General features: G+C 28.9%; 2 protein-coding genes across 5 annotated transcripts in view; one reads left to right on the top strand and one right to left on the bottom strand.

Moving 5' to 3' along the window:
• Positions 1–61: 61 nt before the first annotated feature.
• Positions 62–13825, top strand: LOC145186117 (uncharacterized). 3 transcript variants are annotated; one of them, XM_090097166.1, is made up of 26 exons: positions 90–196; positions 454–509; positions 809–885; positions 2187–2227; positions 3373–3424; positions 3554–3592; positions 3777–3852; positions 5244–5318; positions 5628–5720; positions 5863–5942; positions 6311–6381; positions 8939–9079; positions 9359–9489; positions 9801–10079; positions 10380–10416; positions 10505–10530; positions 10706–10750; positions 10962–11064; positions 11146–11182; positions 11457–11542; positions 11635–11747; positions 12054–12133; positions 12324–12375; positions 12701–12787; positions 12922–13005; positions 13150–13825. In XM_090097166.1, exons 6-26 carry the CDS (start codon positions 3582–3584, stop codon positions 13309–13311), a joined length of 1869 nt encoding a protein of 622 aa, XP_089953292.1. In that variant the 5' UTR covers positions 90–196; positions 454–509; positions 809–885; positions 2187–2227; positions 3373–3424; positions 3554–3581; the 3' UTR covers positions 13312–13825. The 3 variants fall into 3 exon arrangements, 2 of the variants coding, with proteins under 2 accessions (XP_089953290.1, XP_089953292.1); XR_016455389.1 differs by lacking the exons at positions 3373–3424; positions 3554–3592 and having other exon boundaries at positions 62–196; positions 11146–11178; XM_090097164.1 differs by lacking the exons at positions 3373–3424; positions 3554–3592 and having other exon boundaries at positions 62–196.
• Positions 13826–22139: 8314 nt separating this feature from the next.
• The window catches only part of LOC149884129 (uncharacterized), a 9885-nt gene continuing 5659 nt past the window's right edge, over positions 22140–26365 (bottom strand). The window contains exons 1-10 of one of the 2 annotated variants that reach the window (XM_090098471.1): positions 26349–26365; positions 26219–26258; positions 24622–24749; positions 24370–24464; positions 24131–24244; positions 23343–23430; positions 23106–23174; positions 22874–22959; positions 22648–22779; positions 22140–22520 (exon numbers count right to left, since the gene is read on the bottom strand). The exon at positions 26349–26365 is cut by the window's right edge and continues 1275 nt beyond it. In XM_090098471.1, the coding sequence (XP_089954597.1) occupies positions 22202–22520; positions 22648–22779; positions 22874–22959; positions 23106–23174; positions 23343–23430; positions 24131–24244; positions 24370–24464; positions 24622–24749; positions 26219–26237 (1050 nt within the window). In that variant the 5' untranslated portion in view covers positions 26238–26258; positions 26349–26365 and the 3' untranslated portion in view covers positions 22140–22201. The remainder of the gene's footprint in view (positions 22521–22647; positions 22780–22873; positions 22960–23105; positions 23175–23342; positions 23431–24130; positions 24245–24369; positions 24465–24621; positions 24750–26218; positions 26259–26348) is intronic. The other variant, XM_090098470.1, reaches the window with a different exon arrangement.

Here is a 26365-nt window from a genome sequence, read left to right as displayed (position 1 = left end):
TTTTTATTATTTTTATTATTGCTTGCATTTCAGTTTATTTGTTTCTATTTCTAAACACTACAGATAGTTAAAGCATATATATTTTTTAAAAGTTGAAATAAAAATTAAAAGTAAAGCAAGAAGTAACAACGATTTTGTTTTATTCTATCATAATTGCTCGTGATATGTTGTCTCTGAGCTGCTATTTCTCCTCCATGTAAGAGATGTTTGTTCAATATGATGTTTTCAGTATGATATTTCTTACTTAACAGTATGATGTTTTCAAATATTTTCTTAATTAACAATATGAAAGTAATAGTACATGTTTTTATATTTTTAAATTTTTAATTAAATATACTTACTCCTTTTTAAAAATTGATTGTTTTTTTGTCTGATTTATTTACTAAATAAAATTAGTTTTGTTTTTACAAAATATTCTTTTTTATTTTTTAAAGTTTCATGATTAAACTTTAGGTTTGCTTAGATGTTCCAATTTCTTCGAAAAGCTATAGTTCCATCTTCTACAAAAGGTAGTTACTTCAAGGTTTTTTTCTATTTAGTAAGTTATCCTTTTTTTTTTTCTTAATGAAATCTTACAAAATTAATGTTGCATATGAAGTCCAAACAGTTTAATGAATATTGCTAGAATAATGTTAACTTTACAATTTTTTAATATCATACTTTATAAGTTTATATTATCAAGAATGATTCAACAATATCATACTCATAAAGTTTAAATTGTTAAGAATAATTCAAGAAATAAAGTGTAAATGTATAAAATTAAGTTTTTAAGGTTATCCATAGAATATAATTTAATTACTTTCAATAGATGGAAGAAATAATCTTATTCAAGATGAGTATCGGAAGAAAAAATTAAAAGAGAATCTTCTTCTACAAGTTAAAAAGGTACAATAGCTTTTTCAGATAAAACATTTAAATCTATTTGATTAAGTTTGAATATGAATTATTTCCTCTTTTAAAGAAAATTTTACATATTTGTAGGGCTCTTTTTTTTGTTGAAATAAAAAAGAAATAAGTTTCATTTTACAGTATTTATACCAATATACTTCATTTATAACCATAAAGATTCTCTCTATAATTTATTCATTCTATAATTTATTCATTCTATAATTTATTCATTCTATAATTTATTCATTCTATAGTTTATTGATTCTATAATTTATTCATTCTATAATTTAGAAGTCCTAATAATAAAAGAATAACTCCTAAAGCATTTGCAAAATATCTTACCAATGGATACAAGTAAAAAGAAAATAATACGTAAATTGGCAGAATCACTTATATTAAGTCTCACAAACCAATTGCTGCAACAAAAAAGCTAAAAAAAAAGATAGGTGAAAAAAAAAATCATTAAACAGTAATCAAGAATAAGAATATTTAGAGTTTAAAGTTTTATAAACACTTTTGGAACATAAATTGCAATTTTCTTTTCTGTAAATTACAAATATCAAAACCCGTCCTTATGTGTCGGTGTTAACCCTTACATGGGTAACATTGGCATTTGAGGAGATAAAATAAATGAATAAAGGTTGAAGTAAATTTCACTTAACTTGGGTATTATTCATAATAGTACATAAAGGTAATATTCATAATATGTGAAGAGTTCTACAACTTAAAGGTAATATTCATAATATGTGAAGAGTTCTACAACTTAAAGGTAATATTCATAATATGTGAAGAGTTCTACAACTTAAAGGATTCACTAATAGTTTAAAAGTTTTCAACTTTTTTACATCATCAAATTTGATTCTTTTTCACTATTTTTTACACTGTTTCACTATTTTATCATTTTTAATACTTAAAAACATGGTAGACAGTGTTAATGCACTTTATAGTGCAGAAGTTTACACTCTTCATAACTATCCGTAATAATAACAATAATAATGATAAATTCATGTATGAATGTGTTAGTATACACTCAATGATCAAAAAACTAGCCAAGAACTTTTGTGTAATTTTTTTTACAATTTTAATTAGAATTTTGAAAAAAAAAAGTATTTAGTGACTGATTTTATATATATGTATGTGTGTGTGTGTATATATATATATATATATATATATATATATATATATATATATATATATATATATATATATATATATATATATATATATTATATATGATACACGTGAATTAGCATTTTCATTTAAATACATTGTTAAACCTTTAAAACCTTTTGTTACAGCTCCAAAAGTCTCATGTTGGAAATGAAAGTATTGTTGATAGGTTGGTTATCCTACTAATTTTTGTAGTATTAGTGCATATATGATTTAGACTGGCCCAACCTCATAGGACAAAAATTTCATAATTGTATATTGTTACATATTGCAAAGGAAACTCACATGCAAAATTTCAGTCAGATTAATTTTTTATGCTGCCGCCAGACAATTGAAATTTAAATGAATTTTTTACAATTATAGTATTTCCAAACCACCCAATACTTGTAATATTACTGCTTTTGCCTTAAAGATGTTTTGGGACAGCAAGGAGCTTTGAATCTCTTTCTGCTGATACCAGAATAGGTCATCTCTTAGTATTGCTACAACTAGTTATATTTTGCTACATTTTTCTGTCCCATTTTACAAATGTTTGTTAGAAGTTTTCAGCTATCTTTTGATGTTTCCTTTAACACTGTAAAACAGTTCTACTAAAAACAATGTCATAAATATTAATTTCAAAGACAGTAATTACCTATGATCACTTATATTGTATCTAGTTCAATATCAGATCAGTTGAAACATTTATTTTCTGGTTTATGGTTCCATTAATGGAAGACATGAGTGTATTTTCTTGTAAGATGTATTAGAACTATCAGAACTGTTGCTTGAAAATGTCATTTGAATATTTGCTTACATGAGCAATATCAAACAATACCTTCAAACTTTCTTTAAATATTGTTTTGTTTTCTCTTTGCATTTTATTATTCTTTACTTTTGATTTCTGCAATACCCTATATTTCTCATCCAGTTTTAAAGTTTTTGTAACCTTGCTTTGGCTTTAATTGGAATATTTGGACTTGTAAATAAATAAGATATTTTTTCAGATTCAGTTACACACTTCCATCAATACTTTCCTGTTATTAATAGTAAGAAAATAGATATTGCAGAACTTCCACAATGGGTGGAAGTTTTGTTTCATTGATTTTAATGAGGGAGTGTCTTACAATAAATAATTCTGTTTGACTTCAGACAAAACTGAGGTCTTTAACATGGCTAAAAAATCAAGAGTGAAAGTAGCTTTTTATGAATGCAAGTACTCAGTTTAATGCTAGATTCATTTGGCTCTGAATGTGTTATAAAAACCAAATTATGAGAGGTGCTGTTTATGAAACATATTTTGTTCTATTTTACTTGTTTGTTTTGTGATTTTAGGCTAAAAATAAATGGTTTGAGCTGGATTACAATTACATTTATTAAATGTTGTGTAAGTACCTCAGTATGTAATAAAAATTTTTTTATATAGAGTTTCATAAGGATAATAAAAAAATCAGGCTCTATTTAAACTTATATCTGGCAGCAGCACTAAATGTAATTGAATTTTTATGAAATTTAGCGTGAAGGGTTCTTTTACAAACTTAAACATGATTGGAAGGTATTCTAGTCCAATTATTATAAAAAGTTTTTAGCTTAAGGTAAAAAATCACTAAAATTAGCAATACTATCCACTAAGTTTGTTTTTTTAAAAAAATGTTTTAAGTACAGTTTTGTTTATTTCTGTTAACAAAATTTGCATTTAATGAATAAAATTGTCTTCACATGTGAATTTTTGAATTTAGAAATGATGAAGATGCCACTTTATTATGCACAGCATTAGAGGCCATCTTTTTGCATCAACTTAAGTTAAACTACAAGGTGAGGAAATAGAAGTTATTTTTTTGTCATGGAGGCAAATTTTAAAAATGATTAAAACACTGTAATGATGATTGATTGAAACATACAAGCATCATTATAGAGTTTTATCACTTCTTGTGTTTTATCTAATTCTTTCATCAATTCATTTGGTAATGTCTCTAAATTTTATCAAAAAGGTTTATTTCATCCTTTAAGAGAGCAAAATAAAGTTTTTTATATGACAAGTTTTACCAATAATCTTTGACTAACCTAAAGATACATTGGTAAATTTCTGCTTTCAAGCACCCTCTCTTTCTTCCTCTCTTTCTCCTCAATTTTCCATATTGTTTCCCTCTCCTTCCCCTGTATTTTCTCTTTTCTTTGCCTCACTTCCCTCTTTTTATATATGAAAGATTTCCCTTCCTTTGTAGATATAAAGTTCTGTGGGTCTGCATTCTCCTGTCTTTTACAATTTTGGAAAGGAGTGGGAGGATGTATTTGCATATAGAACATTCATATAGCTAACTTAAAGCTCACCATTAAGTAAATGCATTTAAACAGTAAATAAATAAAAAATAGCAAATAAAAATTGAGAAATTCAGCTGTAAAATTTATTTAGTTAATTAAAAATGCAATTTAGAGCTATTGATAACTTGGATTAAATCTTTCTTAAGTTCAATATGTAAATAAAAAAAAGTTAAGAACTGTATTTATTGCAGTTGGTTAGCTAATCTTTTAAGCTTTAAGAAAGGCAGTACTTCTTCATAATTTATTCTGTATTCATATTTGCAAATAGTACATTAAACTCTATTTACAAAATATATTTGTTAAACCAAAGCAAGCACCATTTAAAAGTTTTTATTACATTTAAAAGTTAGCCATAAGATTAAGCTTATCACTTCTAATAATTCATCTTTTACCCTTTTTAATTAAAACATCAATTCTTTATGTATCTTTATTCCCTTAAAAAAATTTTGGTAACAAAACTCTTCTAACATCATTCTTCATTTAAAAAAGGGTTTGAAGGTTCTTCTAGACTTTGCTCCCCTTTTTGCTTTGCAAACTGAAGGCTATAAAGCAGTCGCTCACTGTGTGTAGAGTTCTCAAAAATAATTACAGATAATAAAAATTGCTGAAAACATGTTAAGAAAACTCATGAACATTAAATGGTCATGTTAATGTAACCAATTTGAATTGAATCTTAAAAAAAAATTGGAAAGCCTTTGTAATAAAACTTAAAGCAATTAAAATTAGCATGTAGTTCTTACGCTACCAAACATAAAAGTAAAAGCAGTTTTTATGACCACTACTGTATATGGTCACATCTTTATGATCCCTACTTAGAAGGCCACATCTTTTTATAACCCCTACTTAAACATTTTTTTGACTTTTTTTTCTTTTTTTTTTTTTAGAACTTGAACTCTGAGTCATTTAAGACTCCATCACCTGAAAAAGCTAAAGTAGAGTTAACAGATATTCATTCCATTGTAAGAACTTTTGTATAAATGTGCCTACTATATTTATTCGAGATAGGAAACCTTTTAAGTGCAATTAAAAGTAAATAAATATATTGGTAATGGTTTGAAATGACGAATAGTTTCTTAGAGCTGAAAATTCAAATGAAACCTTATTTAGGTAAAAATGGTGCATTTATATTGTTAAAAAGCTTCCTTTTTTCAAAAATGCACTTTTTTTTTTTGATAAAATCATTATAGCCTATACATTTTGTTAGAAAATAAAGTTAATATAACAAGTTATATTACTTTGGAAATCACATTATTAACCTATCATGTTAGTCATTCTGGGAGCTTTTAAAAGAAGTGACACACAATGATGTTCTCACTCAACTTCAACATTTGGTTGTTGCCACTGATGTTGGGTTATGCAGGGTTTGTGTTACTTTGTTATCTTTGATATTTTATGAAAAAACTTTTTTGTTCTGCTTCAGTTAAAGCAAAAAGTTTCAATCTTTAGTTAAGAATTTTTTGTAGCCCTTAGTTTTTGTAATTTACTTCTTAGTTTTTTTTATAGGCTTGGTTACGTTTGGCACTTAATGATGGTCTCATAACAAGCTACTTAAATGCACTTATTTCGGATAAAAATTATCTAAGGTTTTTATTCTTCCATTAAGATTTTATTTAGTTTAACAATGAAGTAAGTATAGATATATTAAAAGTATATGTCCTGCTAAAATTATATCTGCACTTGAAATATATAATACAATAAAATATCTAAAAATTGTATTTTGGTTTTTAGTTCTTATGTTGTTGTTTTTTTAAAGTTTATTGTTAGTTACTAATTTTATAATAAATATCCAGAATTTGATGCAAAAATTATTTTGACTTGGCAATTGACAATTGAAATGTAAAAACAAATTTTTTTATTTTTTTTAACTAATTTAAGAGCAAATCAAAGAACTCTAATAGTTAAACTTAAATCTCAAAAGTTGCTTATGGAGAAATTATTTTCCTTTTTATAGTACTTTTTATGGTCCCAATGCATTTTTAATGGATGATGAACTGCCAGCTATACTCAAAGAAGTTCTGCAAGGTTTTCTAGTTACTTTATTCAGTTCTTTCATTATAAAGCTTATAGATAGCTAATACAAAAGATCAGGTGCTTAATATTAATTAGGTTGGGTTTGGCCACAAATTAATTGGCTTGCTTTCATGTCAATTAATTCCTGGCCATACCCAGTTAATTAGTTGATTTGTTTTCATGCCCATTTGTTTCCTTAATTTGGTGATAATTTTTTTGTTACACTTTTGTAAAGGAGCACACTTAACATTACAGTTTTGGGCTGATAATTTTCTTTGTATTAAACCAGAGTGAAAGATATTCTAGGTAGGATTTTCTCAAAATCCTTGGTTTTTGTAACCAACAGTCTTCAGTTTGGGTTTTCTAAAAACCGTTAGTTTACCACCAGTTTTTGGATTTAAAATACTGCAAATTTATCCACAAAATAGTAAAACTTAAATACTCTCTGTGATATTTTTCATATTTACATGAAGTTTGTAAATATTAAACAAAGTAATTTTTAAACCATGAAAGCAATTACAGTAACTGCTGTTGGCAAACTTTCATCTTCACAATTTTACATTTCAACAACTAATTTTTTATTGGATCGGAGATTTTACTATTGCAGTTCGGAGTGCAGCTAAACTATTGAAACCTAGTCTGTTTATTATATCAGCAGCATTCAATTCTATGAATGTCTCAAAAAGGCAATTTTTTGTTTAGAGAAGTTGAGTGATTGCTATGAGAATCAATTTCCTATGGTGCTTGATGTCCAAATGAAGTTTGATTTCAGAACTTCAGCTTTTACTTTAATCTGGAATACATGAGCACTGTTGAATTTTGGAAACTTTCCAATTGGATCCCTCCTTGCTATAATTGACCACGTTTTCAAGAACTCTTTCTTCCCATGTTTTAAAGCTTGGAAGCTTTAAAATACACATCATTATACATACATACATACATACATACATACATACATACATACATACATACATACATACATACATACATACATACATACATACATACATACATACATACATACAATACGTGTAGCTTGGAAGCTTTAAAACATGGGAAGAAAGAGTTCTTGAAAACGTGGTCAATTATAGCAAGGAGGGATCCAATTGGAAAGTTTCCAAAATTCAACAGTGCTCATGTATTCCAGATTAAAGTAAAACCATATAATGACAATGCATTCATTCATTACTTTTGAGTATATAATGACAATGCATTCATTCATTACTTTCGAGTATATTTTGATATTCAATATCACCATCATTATTATCTTGCATCACAAACACGCAAAATGTTACAGTAGTTTAAAAAATAGTAGGAATTAAGCTCATAATTTTCTAATATACTGCTGCTCCTTGCCTACTTTGATACAATCCAACCTTCTTCCTTTCAAAAGTAAATTTTTCTATTGGATATCTTCCTACTATATACCTTTCTATTCTTTTCTATTAGATATATTCCTACTAAATACCTTTCTATTGGAATTCCGAATGAATTTCAATTCTAAAACTAATTTTTTTCCTTCTGCATGGATGAGTTTCATAACAGAATCTGAAAAAGTGAATTCATCTTGCTTGATACAGCTTCTACTGTACTGATTTCTTGTGACAACACAACTGGAAATGCTGCCATCATTAGCCAAAACGGAAACTATTTCCTGAAACTGGAGCTTTTTTCCTTGAGATTTTTTCATTGAATGTAATCTAGCATCTTTTAAACTTTTTTTGGTTGAATAGCTGACTCAATGTTGTAAAGTAGTAAAGGAGATCTTAGCAAATAAATAATAATTCTCGTGAACACTTGAGTAAACTGTAGCAATGATTTTATTCTCCTTTGGTTTTGCTTGTTGCTGCATTTTTTTGCCAAACTGTGAAAACATAAATTTTTCCTTTTACTATGAAAGAAAGTTTCAACACTCAAATGAAATCATTTGTAGTTCATTAAACTAAAGAGACTTCATATTGTGTTTTAATTCTCTGGTTTATGTGTAGTAACTATTTCTTTTGGTTTTAACAGATTTAGCTTCATTGCATTCTTTGAACAGAAATATCTGTTGAAATTCTTTTAACCATGTTTCTATGTTTTATGATTTGAATAATATATTTATAAGGAAAAGGAATTTTTCTTCTAAAAAAATGAAATAGAAAAATTTTTTTTTGTTTTCATTTTGCATCAAATAACCTTGTGTCTTTATAAAAACCTCATTGGTTGTCAGAATCTTATGTAAAATAATAAATTTTAGTAAATCTTGTTCAATTTTAATTGTTTCTTTTTAAATTTGTTATTTTTAATTCTTTTTGAACTTTTGTAATTCTTTTATCTATCCTATTATTTAGGCCTTTTCTAAAAGGTTCATTAAGCTTTCTTTAGTTGTTTCTAGTGTTCAATCTTATATAGTGTTCTATCTTACATAAGTAATTATGTAAGTCTTTATTGTGTTTTAAAATCATTAATGTCTTAGTGCTATGTAGTCATACAATTTGTTAAAAAGTTTTTTACTTTGTACTAGTTTTAATCTCAGTTTTGTAAAACTTTTGTTTTTAAAATTACATTTGTATATTTTTTATTGTAGGAATTCTTCAATTTGAATTTCATTTGAACTACAACTCGTCAAAGCTTGATGCATGGGATCCTGTTCCTTTACAGCTAGCTGGATATCTGCCTGAAACAATTAGGAAAGAAAATATGCAAGCGTCTTCAATTTACATCCACGGTATATATCTATATAAACTAAGAATTTTTTTTCTTTTTTTTTTTAAATTTAAGAAAAAATTTAGTTTTCATTCAATTATATGACATGTTTTGCAACATTCAGATATAAATGGAGTTATTGTAGCTTACCTTACAGTTATCCTTTGTAAAAATGAGTTTATAACATTTTTAGCTTTTTTTTTAACATTTAAATTACTCTTATAATTAAAAGATATTTTTGTCACAATTGTTAATTATTGCTATGATAAAGAACTTTTAAAGATATAAGTGTGTTTTTTAGAAAATGAATCAAGTTCAATGATTTTCCCTATATCCTCTGCTTCATTTGAAAGTAAGGATTTGATGTACTCTATTGAGTCTGACATAAACAATTCTATTGTTGCCTCACAAGGCTCTTCTATAAATGATTCTGTAAGTCTTTAAATTCTTTCAACCATGTTTCTATTTTTTAAGGTTTGAATAATATTTTTAGATGATACATTTTTATGAGGAAAAAGATTTTTTTCTGTAAAAATTAAAAAGAAGAATTTTATTTCACTTTTATAATGAAATATTTTACTATCATATTAAAAGTATGGTGAATTTTATTTTATTGAATCTAAAATTACATTTCAATGGGATCTTAATTTTGTTATAATTTTTAGTTTTTAGTTTTAGTTTTCTTTAAAGGGAATATTTGCATTATTTTGCAGCTTCAAACATTTTTTGCTTAATTTTTAAAGACTCTAGCAGATGGTTTTAATTTGAATCAAGTTATTGAAAATCAGATACCAATTGGTAATAGACTTGCTGGCAGAGGATGGAGTGGTTGGTCTTCATCATTTGAAGAGGATGGAAAAGATATTGATGATGAACAAAACTATAATGTTGATCGTACTGATAGTTTTAATACCACATTACCTAAAGACTTTGGTACTTTACTCATGGATTACAGTATCAAAAATGCCATAATAAATCAAGAAAATACTTTAAAGGAAGACAATGCTGATATAATTCTAGATGTGAGTTCTTCATTTGCTCAGATTTTTTTCTTTTTTTTAGTGTTTTAATACGTTAATTGTAGTCAAAAGCAAGGATATGTTTAACCATTTCACTGGTGTTGCTAGAATGATCATCAGCATTATACTATTTACAAGTTTCAAAAGTTCTTCAAATATGAAATGTCACTTTGTGAAATAAATGAAAATGTTCAAAATGATTGAAATTCTATGTTCTTTTTTTTAAAAGTTGTTATAAATTGTCATAATAAAAAAAGAATGATTACAATTTGTCATGTCATTAGTATGTTTTTGGTTTTTTAGGAAAGTAAAAAAATCAAATCTTCTAGTAAAATCTCAGGTAACAGTACTTTCAGTATCTTTTTTTTATTCTAAGAGTTAATTTATTAAAATGATTATCATTTTTGAAAATTGTTCATCTTCTTTAGAATACTTGGAGAATGCTGAGAGTGAGGTTGTTGTTTTTATTGTATAAATATTAACAGTTGTTTTATATCGATTTCTTTTTAGCTCTAAAAAGACTTACTGATGTTTGTGATACAAAACTAAAGTTTAAAACTTTTGTCATAAAATAAGTAGAGAAATTTTGTTTTTTCAATCACTAAATTTTTTCTTACAATCATGTGTAGGTAGTACCTCAATCCCTCACTATGCAAACAGATCAAACAACTCAAGTGAGTGATTTTTTAAATCATATGTTTTTAATCATATTTATGTTTAAATAGATAAAAAGAAGTAGTTGTTTATTATATAAAGTAGACCAGCCATGAGCTAAGTGTACTGTGGTAAAATTTGATAATCCTCATTGTATGAAACTGAAATTATTTGATTGTGGTGATTTGATGGTTTATATTACTCAGTAAAAACTGTTTTGATTTTCATTAGAGTTCTAAAGATTTAATAAACCAGTTATCAAGGTTAGCAAAAGAGCAAGGACTTGATAAGCAAAACTTTTCCTGCATGAAATGCAGCAAATCTATTGGATTGAGTAAGTATTGAGTTTTATTCTTCAAAGTTTTTGTTGGGTATTTTCTTATTTGTTGTTCACACTGAGTAATTTTTTTTTAAGTTTTTGGTTCATTTAATGTTTGCAGTTTTGACGGTGGGTAAGTTTTTTTTTAATTTCTTTTTAACAAAGTTTTATAACAATTGAATGACAGAGAAAGAAAAAAGAATTTATAGGGGTCTAAGAAGGCTGAAATTTAAAGCTCTTATTGATAGTACATTATTTTGTCATTTTTAATTTGATCATTTAAATCTAATCAAAGGTTATAGTTTCTACCCATAAATAACTTTTGCTTTAATAGTTTTTATTTCCAAATGTTTATAAAGATTTTCGCATAACTTAGTTATAACTGAGCACAACAATTTTCTTTTTAGATATTACTGTTTTGATTGCCATAGTAATGATGAACACATTTTGTCTGCAAGAATTATTCATAACTGGGATTTTAGGAAATATCCAGGTTTTTTCTTCTGCTTAACACAAAATTTAAAAATTTACTTTTAAATAAATTTTGTTAAAAAAAAAACTTTTCTGCTTTTTTAACTTTTACAGTTTCAAACTACAATAAAGTATTCCTGAAGAAGATTGATGAAGAACCGCTGTTTCACATTGATGAACTCAACCCTGCATTGTATGATGTGGTACCTTCCCTACAAGAAGTTAAGGTTGCTTTTTGTTGTGTTGCTTTTTTGTTGTTTCCTTTTCTTTTTCTATATTTTGTCATTAATTGCTAATACAGTTAAAATCTTTAAGAATGCTGAACCGATTTTTATAGGTTTTATGCGCATCATTTGTGTTTACTTGCAACTTACTTATGTTCTGTGCAAATTTCTTTTTTGTCAAGAATTTTAAAAAAAGTTTTAAAAGGCTGTTTGTAAAAAAACGACAACAATCTTCTTTATATTTTTTTAAAGGTTTCAAATTAAAAAATAAAAAAATCTTAATGTTCGCACATTTTACATTTTATTTAGTTTTTACGAACTCAACTTTGTTTCATAAAAGGTTATGTACAAACATGCCGCCAGGATGTTGCTGAAGACTTTAGAAGAAGGTAATTCAAACACAATTAGTAATAATTAACTGCTGCCATCAATTACTTTATGTAATAATTAACTGCTGTTATATCAATTACTTTATGCTGATAAATATGATCTGAGCTTATCTTTTATTTTTAAGTTTCATTCTTTTGAGTATCTTTCAATTTTATTGATGGAATTTCAGTCTCATGAATTTCTGTTTAGAGTGTGGCCCAGAGATTACTTATGTGATGATGTGCATCAGTATTCAATAATAGTGAGTTTTAAATTCTTATTGATTTTATTGTCGGCTTTAAATAAATTCAAAGAAAGTTGCAGTTTGATTTTCATAGGGAATAAGATCACTTCAAAGTTTTAAAATCTGGTAAAAAGAGATTTTAAATATCCCATTAAAACATTATTCCAAATGAAACTAAGCCAAAACTGAAATTAAAACCAAGTTTCAATTTCAGTTTTGGCTTAGTTAAAAATTCGACAAATAATTTCTTTGGTTTGCTTAAGTTTTTATGGTGTTCAGTATTTGCAATATGAAACTATGATGCAATGTAGCAATTTGCACTGAAACGCTTTATATTTCATAGGATTTTGTGGAAGTTCAAAGTGGGCAGTTGGCGCAGAACCTGAAAAAAATAGTAGCCGATTTTTCGCGGCATATTTACAAATGCACTGTAAGCTAGTGTGACCTTGTATATAACTATACCAAGATCTTGTAATACAGAAATCTTTCATTACAGTTGTAAAAAATTTCAAATTTATTATTATTATTATTTATTTTTTCTGTTTTGAATTTGGTCATTTTTAGCTTTGTAAACAAAAAGGATTTATTTGCGAGTACTGTCACGATCAAACAATTATTTATCCTTTTCAGCTGGATTGGGTTGCTCAGGTACGTTTTATGTTCTTTCTACTTCAGAGTTTTTTTATGTTCTACTTCAGAGTTTTTTTATGTTCTACTTCAGTTTTTTTATGTTCTACTTCAGAGTTTGAACAAGTCTAACAAAATGATAGGGCTTTTTGTTTATTTAAATAGTGCTCCGGCTGTTTATCTGTCTTTCATAAAAAATGTCACCAAGAAAAAAGATGTCCAAAATGTGTGCGGGTCCGCCTGAGAAGTCAGGGAACTATAAATGATATTGAACTCAAATTTTCTGTAACACAAGTTGAACATTCTGGTGGTAATGACATTTTATGACGTTCTATTTAACAAAAAATGAATTTAATGTCGTTCTGACATTTATGATGTTTTTTTTTTTTTTTATGAAAACAGAAACTTTTAGACTCTATTATTCTTATAATTTTATACAAAGTTTTATTTGTTACTTTATAAATAAAAAGGTATTTTAAACACTGAATCATAAAACTTTGCCTCATTGGTTGATATCTTAAGAAATACTAATATTTTTTTTTATTATATTTATGCTGTATATTTTTTTTTTATGAGTGCATAATTTATGAATACATAATAGTATATTAACAACACATTTTTATATGGATTCTAAGTCTAAATTGTAGAGTTCAAAAAAGTAAAAGTTAAAGTTTTAACTTTTTTTGCTTATCTTATTTTTTGATGGTTCTTGCATTTTTTTTTTTATAGCTCATGTTTCTTTATACTACGACTTATTTATATGTAGACGGGGGGGTGTACTATATGTACACTGATGTACTATATGTAGACTGTCGAAAAAGAAATGAAGGGAATTGAGTAATCTATAACCTCTTTAATTCCACATTCAATAAAGATTTAAATTAAACTACATTAATATAGAACTTAGATTTTTGCAGCTTTTTTTGTTGTTTTTTAAAACATTTTTCATGACTTTACGCAAGATTTCGTTTATCGTTTGAATTTCTCCTTGAACATTGCTTTTTAGTTGATTTATGGCCCTTAGTCTATTTAAATATATTTAAAATTACTCTTTGGAATAGTGTGTTCTCATAAAATGTCCCGTGGCAGCGCCATTGTTTCTCTAAATGTGTTTGCTTTGACTCCATCCTGTTGAAACCACATTTGTTGGTTCTCAACAATTGACCTTAAAATTAGAGACCGCCGATTCGTTACTGTTTATCGGTTTGCGGATTGTGCACCGAATTATCTATGCTAAACGGTTCAAATTACTTACGGATTGATTTGATCCGAAAATAATTTATCGGAAAATAATTCGTTAAAATTTTTTCGGATTTTTTTTTCGGATTGCAATCCGATTCGATACTTTCGGATCGGATTGTAATTCGAAAAATTTTTTTCGAATTGGAATCCGAACCGATATTATTTTTACGGATTTATACGGATTCAGAATAAAAAAAGCTTTCAATTTAAGATTCATTTTTATTTATTTATAATATTCAAATTTACAATGAAACGAAATGATTTCCTTGTTAAGGTGGTATACCCCCTTCAAAATTATCTTGGAAGTGAAATCTTATACTCAAAATTAAAATTAAGCCTATGAAAGATCTTATTAAATGAAATCGATTTATAAAATTACAGGTGGTTATGTTGTCATGACAATCACCTAAAATGGCGGATATAGGAAAATATGCACGTCGCACTATCAAAAATATCTCAGATTCTAATAGAGTATTCAAAGTAAAACTTGGCCCAATGATAAAAAACAGTTTGATCTATGCAATCTGCCAAAAGTTTTTAAATCTGACTATTAGTTTCCATGTAGCACTACACGGATTATGAAGATTTTTAAATAAGCCAATTTTTAGTGCTGAAACAGCAATATCTCAAACCCTGAAATGTTTTATAATTAACTTTTGGCAGATTGCATACATCATATAAAAACACATCATTGCTGAAAATTTGATTAAAAACTGATTACTAGAAAATCAAATAACTGTGACGGGAGATTGAAAAATAGAAGTTAGCAAAAAAACACTTTAAAAATTAAAAAAGAGAAAAAAATGCAGAAAAATATTTTTAAAATAAACAATGTCTGTAAATTTTAAAGCAAAATGTTTAAAAGCTACCAGCAGCATAAAGAGTTCCTTGTTTTTGCTTTTCCTTATCATTTTTGTTCTTTTTATTGCCCCTGATTGTTTTTCTACGCAACTTAACATCGGATTTATTTTTGTATGACGATTGATACAAGCGTATTTTATTTTCTTTATTGCAGCCATCTATCATAAATGTTCCTGGAATCATATTGAGTTTTTCATAAGTCATCACTGATGCTTTTCTTCCAATATTAAAGTTTGCAATAGCATCATATGTTGCAAATTTCAAATGTAACAATGAACAGAATTTAGTTTTCGGTACTCTTTCCCATATCATCATGTTAAGACTCTCATTTTGGTTCTGAGTTTTTCCATGCATACATTTTGCAAGTAATTCATTAGAGCTAAGTTCTTTATAAATTGGCTTTAGTAACTCAATAATATCACGTGGCAAACCAGGGCCAGGTTTATAGAGAGAAGGTTGATTGGGATGTTTTCGATCAACATTGTGCTGGCACCAACTTTTTTCACCGTTTGGACAATAGGTGTGATAATTATTTTCTTTTGAGGAAGCAACATGAAACAATGAAGCAAGTATAGCACTGCGCATTTCATGAACAGACTGATTTTTGGTTCTTACTGCAATTCCATAATAGTTTTGCAATCTGTCAATTGTTGCATCAGTAAGTCTTCCTTTACCACCTAGACACCTTTCCTTTTTCAATTTTCTTAATCGTGTGCCAACTCTTTTTTGCATATGACCAACACATTCTAATTTTGAAACTATTGTATCACCATACACTCTTTCAACAGATGAAAATGCCTTACTATCTCCGTCACCACAAAATTCAGTATAGCGAAGTTTATATTTTTCAATAGATCGTTCAAAAATTGATTTTGCTCCAGCGACCTCCATACCGGTGGATGGGCCAGTATAGTTGAGGTTACAAAAATGAGTATTTTTTAGCATTTTATATGCATCAGGGTCTGTATTTTTTTTCTTTAGAATTAAAAAACATTGTTTGCAATATTTGGATAATACTTCACAATCCAAAACTTTTCCTGTAATCATTGATATTGCAGTATAAACACCGTTGTATGAGGAAAAACCTCGACGTTGCCAAGTACCATCACAAGAAACACTGGTATTTATTAAATTGAATTCATCAGTAGTATGTTGGGATGCTTTTATAATTTCAAGTGCAGCATCAGACATGGTTTCTACTGCAATTGCTTCAACTTCAATAGCAATTTTTCGAACAATTTTAATGTAAGTGTTTTTAGTCATTGGCGGTGGAAGATCCATAAGATAACAGAATCTTTTAAGGCCAGTATGGCCTTGTCCACATGAACGCATTGCATAAACTGACCTTTGGTTAATATCAAAGGCTCTACAACTTCCAGAACCACACTTCTTGGATGTAAAAAATTCATGATTGAATCCACATTTACAAAATATAATCAATGAGCTGGAAAGTCCAAATTTTTTTTTTGCATTTTCAGCTAAATTAAGTCGACAAGTTTTACATTCTGGACAACATAACAACTGAACAACAATGGCTAATAAAGTGCTATCAATAATTCTGTATCCACATATGTTTTTTTTATTAGAACTTGCAAAAGTATTAATAGGGTTTACCTTCGAATTAGATACATTTATTGAGCTCTGTGAATCTGTTAGTAGAAGACTAGTATTTGCTGAATTTTTTTTATTTAAAGTATATTGATTTCCATGAAATCTTTTTTTCTTTTTGTATTGAGTAGCAAATTTCACACGTTCTCTACCCATTAAAAGTATAAGGTTTAAATTATATAAACATAAACAGATACCTAGATATATATATAACTTTTAAGATGGCAATTCGTTTTAAAGAAACTTCTGGAAGAAATTTATGAGAAATCCAGTTATTGCTTTTAATCTTACAGATGTTTTGATTAATGGAAAATAGAAATAAATTATAAACTCATTTCAACAAGCTTTTTCTCAGTATCAAAAGTTATATTTGGGGAGAATTTCTTGGCCAAGTAAAAATTTAACCGTTGCTATGGAGGTTGTCAAGGGCGCTTTAAAAAGTAAGGTTTAGTAAAGTTTGTTTTCCTCAAGTTACATACTGAATTTTAAAAAATGGTTTTCAGAATATGATTCTATGATAAATTTTAGATTAAATAAAACAACAAAAATTTTTTTGAAAAATTTGATATTTCTGAGGGGTATACCACCTTAAGAAATAAAAAAAAGTCAAAATCACACTGAAAGTTAATCATTTTCCAAATTCATTTCCTGGCCACACAATGTCTTGAATTTTACTGAGTTGCTTAGTGTTTTCTTTCATATATACCAACATCTCAACCTTTGAGATTGAAAGATTGGTTCTTCTAGAGCTGTATATATTCCCTGCTGTTGAGAAAACTCTTTCAGATGTTGATGATGCAGCAGGTATACAGAGGTTTTTTCTGGCCAGCCTTGACATTATTGGGTAAATATACTGGTTTTGTTTCCAGAATTCCAGTACATTTGTATTTGCTGGAACCGGTTTTGAATTCAAATACCCCTCAATTTCAGCAGAAATGGCTTTCTTGGTGCTTGTTTCACCTCCAGGATTAATGTAACCTGCACCAAACACTTTCTTCCTCAGTTGTTCAGTGAAATCAAAGTCGTCATCATCTTCATCATCCAACATTGAAGGGGAAGGAGTGCTTTGGCTAGCCAAAATTTCTTTTTTTGACAGTTCTTCCATAGCTTTTTTTACTGCAGTTTTGACTACTTCAAGTTTTTCCCCCTCATCCACAAAGCACATGCCGTTGCTGTTAGGATCTAAAAAATGAGCTATAGAAAATTCAATATTCATCAACTCCCCTTCGAATCTTTTGTTTAGATCTTCATTGAAGTAGTGAGCAAGCTCTGATGACACCTCGGTTTTTGGCTTGATCATCTCCCTTGCTAATCTTTCTCTGATGTTGTATAGACAATTAATAACGGAACAGATGCTAACATTCTTTTCACTGCTGCATTTCTCAGAGAATTCTGAGAGGCCTCTCAGAAGCCGGATGACAGATTGAATAGATTCCAATTCATCATCTGTTGGTAAAAGATCTGTGAACTTACAACCTCCAGAAACAGTAGGGTTCGGATTCTTTAAAGAATGCATCGCCGGAAGAAGATCCACCACAGACTCCATTTGATGGAGGTCAGAGTTCCATCTTGTGGGGCATCTCTGTACTAACTTCGTTCTGGAGTTTTTTAAGGCTTTGGCAGCATTAACTAAAGTCATAGCTTTTTGAGAGGACTGGTTGAAGTGACCTACTAATTTTGTTATTTTGTGGTTGAGAATCGACCATTTTGGACATCTTTTATCATCGACAGCACCACTGACAACTAGATTTAGACGGTGGTCGACACACCAAATTGCACTTTGAACCCCAATTGATTTCCTAACACCTGCTTGGACATTAGCTGCACCGTCGACTGTTATCCAGGTTTTGACTCCAAAATCAAGTTCCAGTTTGTTGATAGATTCATTGAGCTTCTTGGCAATATTGTCGGCAGTATGTTGTTCGGGGAAGTAGGACATTTCTACCAAGAAGCGCTTTAATTGGAACTTTGAATCTATATAGTGGAGTGTAAGGCTCATGAAAGACAAATTGGTGTGATCAGTGGTCCACACGTCGGATGTAAAGGCCACTCCATCAAGATTTGACTTGTCTGAATTGAAAATGTTTTTTACTTGTTCCTTGATGAATTTAAAAAGGAGAGGAATGTATTTTGTAGATATATTCTTTGCTGTAATGGCTCTGAATTGACCGTTGGTTGCAGTTCTCATCATCCGGGTGAGTGCGTCAGTTTCTACAATAGAAAATGGTTGAGTGTCCTCAATCACCCATTTAGTAATGTCAACAACAGTTCTTATTTGATTGATGTCAGTAACTTCCCATTCAGGTTTGGTAGCCTGTTTTCTGCCTTGCAGTGTCTGTGTGTTGGAAGTGCCACAAGTTCCACTTGGTCCAGGCTGTGGCGATACTGGTGTATCTTTTTGTGTTTGTGGACATCTCCTCTTTTTTCCTCTTTCTTGTGTTTGTTCAAAATCTGAGTCTTCAGAGGTAAGCTCATCAAAAATGTCTGGTATTGTTGATTTTTGCTTGTCTTTCCTTTCTAATTGTTTATATAAATTCAAGTGGACTCTTTTCAAATGGTTCCTTAAAGGACTTGTGGTGCTTTTATTGATTAAGTATATTTTGCCACAGGCCTTGCATTTTGCCTTGTTTTCCTCCACATTGTTGAAGAATTCCCAAATATTAGACAGCTTAGGCATCTGAAAAGAAAAAAAAAGTGAAAAAAAAAAAAAAAAAAGGAACGAATCGGATTGAGTTTGCCATATCGGATCGGACGAATATTTCGGATTATTTATTGAATTTAAAACCCACAAAAACGGATCAGATTGTTAATAAGGATTACTTTTCGGATTAAAAATTCGAAAACACGGATCAAATTACATTTTCGATTTACTGACTTTTTATTGAAATATTTGCCTCAATATTTCCTTAATATTTGCCTTAATAAAACGTGATAGTTTTTTATGCATACAAACAGTTTCCGAAAAAGAACTAATTATTTATTAAGTTATTTGAAAATTTTCCTTAATATTCGTCTTAACAATAAATGATATTTTAGAGGCATGCATAAAGTTTTCAATAAAAGAACTAATTATTTGCCTTAATTATTGAAATGAGCGTAACAATTTTTCAAACTAGTTTTTATCTCTATTTCTATTTTTATTTCTGTTAATATTTAAGTAGAAGAAATATTACAATATAAACTTTATCGGACCAATCCACTAATTGAAGCAATCCGCAAAGCGAAATAATTCGCAAAGGAATTCGATCCACAAAAAAAAAAAAAAAAAAAACCGCAAAAATTCAGTTTGAAATATTCTTAACTTTTAAATCAAATTAATATAATAATGGCTTACCGTAATAAATGTAGGTGAAGAATAGTAGACTTGATCTGTTGAACGAATTGTTGTAGGTTAAGATTTCCAAATACAACTGATTGAAAATAAAAAAGAAATCCACTATTTATAGGACGCGCACATAATAAAAACGTAATTTTTTTGGACCACACCATTTAATGGTGACGCGAACGGAACGCGATTCGTAAAATTCGCTAAACGAATTAAAGTTAAATTGATTTTTAAAAATTTTTCGGATTAATAATCCGAACAGCAAAGAGAATCCGCAAAAAAAAAAATCCGCTAGTGGTTCGTAAAAATTTTTCGGATTGATAATCCGAACAGCGAAGTGAATCCGCAAAAAAAAAAAATTCGCTAGTGGTTCGTAAATTAGTTTTCGGATTATTAATCCGAAAAATTTTTACGAACTGACTATTTTAATCCGCAAAATAAGTCGGATTGGCTTTTTGCGGATTTTACGAACCGAATCGGCGGTGCCTACTTAAAATATTTTCTAACATAACACGATGACGAATAACATTGAAGGTAACTAGTATTCTAAAAAAAATACGTGTGAATTCTCAGATGACATTCCACGTTTTCTTTTATTGCAAATATTTCTTGAAATAAAGCATAAATAAAAGTTTTTTTAAAATCCAAAAGTTATTACTCATGATCAGTGATATATATTAACTAGATGTCTTACTTCACAAAAATTCCGTGAGAAAAAGTGAAGCAAGTTTTTAAAGCTTTTAATGCCGGTAGCCGTTTTATTCAAACTGACAATACTTCATTTTTGTTTTGCTTTTAACTATAATCGCGTCATTTCAGGCTGGCAAAAAATTTGCTTCACTGCGGAAGCGTGAGTTAGATATCTAGTAAATATATATCGTTGCTCGTGATATTGTAAGTAACAACTTTAATACTAAGTAACAAAAAGATGTGGTTGAAGAAAATCTGAAAAACCAATCCGCTTTATCAGAATAGCTGTGATAACGCAAAAAGTTGTACTAGGACTCTTAGCTCAAAGGAAAAAAATTTACTCCATGGAGACCTGAGACAAAGAAAGTACACTGATTTTTAGTTATTTGTCATCCTTCAACATCTGTTGATGGAGTCAAGCTTTTAATTGTAGGCAAATTATGAAATAATTCTCCGTATGTTTTTAAGGATTGTTGATGAGAATGTCAAAAATAAAGTGAAGAATGAGGGTGTTTCCAATCTTCCAGTTGATGCTGTTATCGTGTTTTTAGAGGATGGTGCATATAAAAACGAAAAACAGAGAGAATTACATGCTTGAAACTACGGAAGAATGACAGAATTTGATGAAAAATAAAGAAAGAACGACTGATCCTGACAGAGCCTTCACCAAGATGGAAAGTATTAATATTTTCAAGCTAAAAATAGCTTTTCTGGTCCATCTGGGATGAAGAATGTCGTTAGGAACTCAAAAAAACTTATTCTCGAAAAGGAGAGCCACCAAAGAAAATTAAAACTAATTCCAAAAGCTCTTTATAGTTTTCTGGAGGCCGCAGCTGAAGACCAAAATTAAGGAAAAATTTCCGAATCGATATTCAGTGTTGCATGAATGGTCATCATTAAAATGAATTGTTGCTGAGCAACTGAGTTGATTGCTGAGCATAAAACATAAAGTTGTCACAGTATTTAGATTTCTGCTAATCATTCAACAAGGTTTCCAAAGAGATGATTATTGTGAATCTTCTGAAAACAAATCTTGAGTGTAATACCCTCAGGTGGCATCCTCTATTTCAAACTATGGGCAACCCATAGTACACCTTCATCTGAAATCAGGAGCAATCAGGCAGGTTCATTAAAGATCAGGCGCAATTCATCATGCAAGTTGAATGGCCAACAGCATATATGCTGGAGAAATGTACAGCAAAGTTTTTGGAATTTTTAATCTAGAAAATTATAGCTTTGTAGGTCTAAATACACAAACTATTCAAAATTCAATTTATTTCGAATAAGAAGTTTGTAAATTCTAAGTCGATGCTTAGAATTAAGATTAAATAAATTACCTTTTGAAACTTCAATTTTTAGTCGAATGCTACTGACACTTAACATTTTCGGGTTAGAAATTCTCTGGTTCTTTTTTGAAATAAAAATGAAATTTATCATGTGTTTAAGTCAAAAATAAATTAAAATATTTACAAAACTAAATATAAGCATGTGTCATGGACTGATAGTAATAGGACTTCCTAAAAAATCCGAAATCTTCGTATCTTTCAAAGTGTCTCTGCTCTTATTTTTTGAAAGTTTGCGGGATACGTTTCTTATTGTAGCAGCAGTTTTGGCGATTGTTGAGGAACTCTTTTTAGGCAAAACTAATAACCGTGATTGACCACCCATTCCATTAAAACCTTGACGCATAAGAGGTCCAGAGGATGCTGGTTGGGTGTGGGCTTTTATATTATTTTTTGTTGATTTAATGTCTCTCAGTGGAACACGATGATCGGCTCTATTTGTCGTAGCAACACGTTTCAAGCCAAATCTACGGAAAAAAAGTTCAAGGAATAAATAACTTTTTTATAGACTACTTAAAAAAGGTATTTTGTTTTTTTTTTTTTTAAAAAAAAAAAAAACTTTTTTTTAAAAAGAAAAAAAAAAAAAAACCATACAACTCTTCGATTTCTTTATCACTTTTTTCGTCTAAACTTCTTTCTATTAAGTCCGAGCTATCATCAAACAAGTCTAAAGTTGCATTGTTATCATCATAAAGCCGTGAGCGCTTCTTGGTGGCTGGTTCTGAACTAAAAAAAAATTATCTTAAGTTCGATGTTATGTTAATACAATCCTGTGTGCAGGTTCAAAATGTTATATAACAAGAAAGAATAATTCAATTACCTTTCAGTAAATCTTTTGCTAGAAGCAATACATGGACTCGCAAAGTTGAACGAACATTCAAGATTTTGAATTTTTTCCATGAGTTTCTATCACATCGCAAAAAAAAAAAGAAACACAAGCAAACATGTAAAATTTTCATTCTAATCGCAGCTCTGTCATCAAAGTATTCCGTAATAATTTGTTAATACCTTTCTAAAAACAATCTTAAAGAACCAAAAAAATCTTTAAATACCTTGTTTATTTCATTCAGATGAATAACATCTTTGGTTAGAGTTTCAAGTTTTTCATTCTGCTCACAGCGCTGAAAAATTTTAAGTGTTTTGAAGAAATAAACGATAAATAGGGAATAAGGGAAAAATTTGAAAAAAGTTTTTATATTTTCATTTTGATCCTAAACAGTTGCAATAGAACTTTAAATCGGCTTCCGTAATAAAAGAAAATTAAATGCAAAAGAGAAAAACAAAATAACCTCACGTTCCAAAGCTTCGGCACGTCGCTTGCATTTTCGTTTTTCGATCTCTAGCTTATTTTTTGTTTCTTGCAATTTATCGAAAGCGCTGCGAAAAGAAAGAATTCTTATTGCTTATTTGTTTAAGATTTACAGATTTTTTATAAATTGGTTTGAAGAACTAATAACAGATTCAAGTTAAGCTTTGCTTCTTGTTACCATTTCTACGTCTTAAAATTTCGACCTGATTTTATTTTCAATTCATTTTTATTTCACAACGTATTCATTATTTTCTCAGATGGTAAAATTTCTTTTTGATATTAGAAAAATTAAACTTGTTAAAAAAAGATGACATAAGTAAATGATGTTAAATTAATTTTTTGAGAAAAAATGCCTTTAATAAATTTTTGTTTAAAATTCCAATGAGAACATCGATATGATTTTCACCCAGTTATTTCAGTGGATTCGTCTAACGGCTCGACATTCTCATAATGAAATTCATAAATCTAATGAAATATTGGTAAGAAACTCCTTAAATATTTTTTATTTTAAAGGTCTTAATATAAAACAGCAGTTCGCAGTACAAAAAAATAGAATACTCTAAAGATTAATTTAAACACATTTAACTTAAAAGTAACAATTGTTTTGAAATAAACATTACACAAAGAATGTTGCAACACAACCACTCAACCGTGCGTTCGTACTCAGTAATACTACCTTACAAAAGGTCAGAAAAATAAAGAAAACATTAACAGCTTACAAAAAACTTTAAAGAACCTTTTTAAAGTAAACAAAAAGGATTTGCATACTTCTTTAGGATAATGTAAGACGTTTTGATCTGACTAAGTGATTCTGATGAGTCAGTATAATTCTTTAAAATGACTTCTACTTCATGTCGATCACCTTTAACTAATTCATTGATGCTAAAAAAATAAAAATTTAATTACTTTTTTTTTTCTAAATGCATCAAACATTAAAATGAGAAAACCATCTTCAAGCTTACTTTTTTTTTTCCGGTTTAACTGGTGAACTTGGATAGAAAACTTACTTTGCAAAACTTGTGAGTTTCTTTTCTAACAGTACAACTTCTGCTTTAAATTTTTCACAATCCGACTTAAATTTTTCCAAATACAATATTTGTTTCTATGAAAAGTTAGATTAAATTTGTTACTTGAATACTTAAAAATATATTTGAATGCAAAAACTACAACAGTGTAAAACAATGAAAACATAGTTAAAAGTTTTACAAACAAAACCTAATAATGAAACATTTATGTAAAAATATTATTTTGTAAAATACCTTTAGAATACTGTTATGCCCCTGAGTGTTTTGTAAAACTTCACTCATGGTTTGTAATTCTTGCTTTTTAACAGTAATTTCACTTTCATATAATGATTGTTGCTCTCTCATTTTTGTGCAATCTTGTTCTGAAAAAACAGATTAAAAAAAAGGAAGTGACGAAAAAATAAATGGATAAGATCAAGGAATTAATGGATAAAACAACTAATAAAACAAATAAAAGAAAAGACAGAGAGGATTAAAAATGTAATAAAAAAGTAGAAAAGAATGATTTTAAAGTTTTTGACAAAAAATAAAACAAATTTAAAAAATCTTTAAAATTATTAACATTAATTTAAAGTGCGCAGCAGCAATTTGTGAACTAATTTTTGGCTAGGTTTTGTGATGTAAATAAAATACTTCTGCTATTTATTTTTGTTGGTTAATGCTCAAGTTTTACAATGGAAGCCAAAAGAACCAAAGTTTTAAATTTGATTCATGCAGGTTTTCCTGCACGTCAAGTGATTAATGTTTTCGGAGTGTCTAAAACTACATTTTACAAAGTGAAAAAACGTGACAGTGCTGAGAGAGCCAAAATACACTCTCCAGTGAACAAAAAAGATGATAAAAAGTTCACAGAAAAGCTTAAAAAGCATGTTAAGAAGAATCCTACTGTATCTATCAGAAAGACAGCAAAACTGTTCAATGTTGATGAGAGGACAGTCAGAAGAACTCTAAAAACACTTAGAAAAGTCAGTGTGGTCCAAACTTCACGTCAACTTTTGACAGAAAGACTAAAAACTTTAAAATTAAGTGATCAAAGAAGCTTCTGAATCAGCTGAAAAGCCATCCTTTGCCAACAGTTTTCTCAGATGAAAAACTTTTTAGTGTTAACTGTGTGTTCAATAGGTAAAATGACAGATTCATTGTGCAGAAGGATGACAAAGCACCACCTGCATGTCACACCAAGCACCCTCAGTCTATCATGATGCTAGGAATCATCGCTTCTAATGGAGAGAAATCCACCAATCTACATGTGTATATCAGCTTACTAAAACGTTATGTGGTGCCATGGCTGAAGAAGACATTTTCAGAAAACAATTATATCTTTCAACAGGACAACATACATTGTCATGAGTCCAGAAAAACTCAACAATATCTTCAGGGCAACATGGCTAGTTTCTGGCCCAAAACACTTTTAGTCACCATACAACCCTGGCCTGAATCCCCTTGACTATAGTGTGTGGGGCGTATTTGAGAATAAGGGCTACAAAAAGGTCCACTCAAGTGTCAAGTCACTTAAGTCATCAATTACCTGTGCTTGGAACTCAATTTCAAGGGACTATATAATCAGCACCTGCCAGCCCTTCTGTTCTAGGTTTGAGGCAGTGATCAAAAAAAAGGAAACTTAATTGAATGTTAAGCTGGGAAAAAACGTTTATCTTCAACTTTTCTTCTATTAACATTCCATAAATATAATTTTTTAGTGCTTTAAAAATTCATTTTGAAACATCTTCTAAAAAGTTAACAAATTGCTGTCGCATCCTGTAAATTCAAAATAAATAAGACAAAGATAGTTAAATAAAAAACACAAAGATTTGAAGTACAGAAAAGTTACCTTTTAAAATTAGGTTCATTTTTAAGTCATTCAACTGATTCTAAATAAAAAATCAGGGAAAGGAAAAAATTATGATCAATAACACAATACACACAAATAAAGAGAAAGGGCACAAATAACATCTAATCACCTATCAAATACCATCCA

Source organism: Hydra viridissima, unplaced genomic scaffold (assembly GCF_058129835.1).
Source record: "Hydra viridissima isolate aposymbiotic clone 2 unplaced genomic scaffold, HvirCarnegie_v1 scaffold_9, whole genome shotgun sequence".
NCBI lineage: Eukaryota > Metazoa > Cnidaria > Hydrozoa > Anthoathecata > Hydridae > Hydra > Hydra viridissima.
Note: the sequence above shows the minus strand (reverse complement) of the source record. Positions and strands in the feature narration are given on the sequence as shown.

Bases quoted from the DNA above. Each gene is read 5' to 3' on its own strand.
- LOC145186117 (XM_090097164.1), top strand. From the start codon at position 464: ATGTTCCAATTTCTTCGAAAAGCTATAGTTCCATCTTCTACAAAAG. The intron at 510-808 runs GTAGTTACTTCA...TACTTTCAATAG, and splicing joins AGTTCCATCTTCTACAAAAG to ATGGAAGAAATAATCTTATT. The intron at 10,531-10,705 runs GTTGTTGTTTTT...AATCATGTGTAG, and splicing joins TGGAGAATGCTGAGAGTGAG to GTAGTACCTCAATCCCTCAC.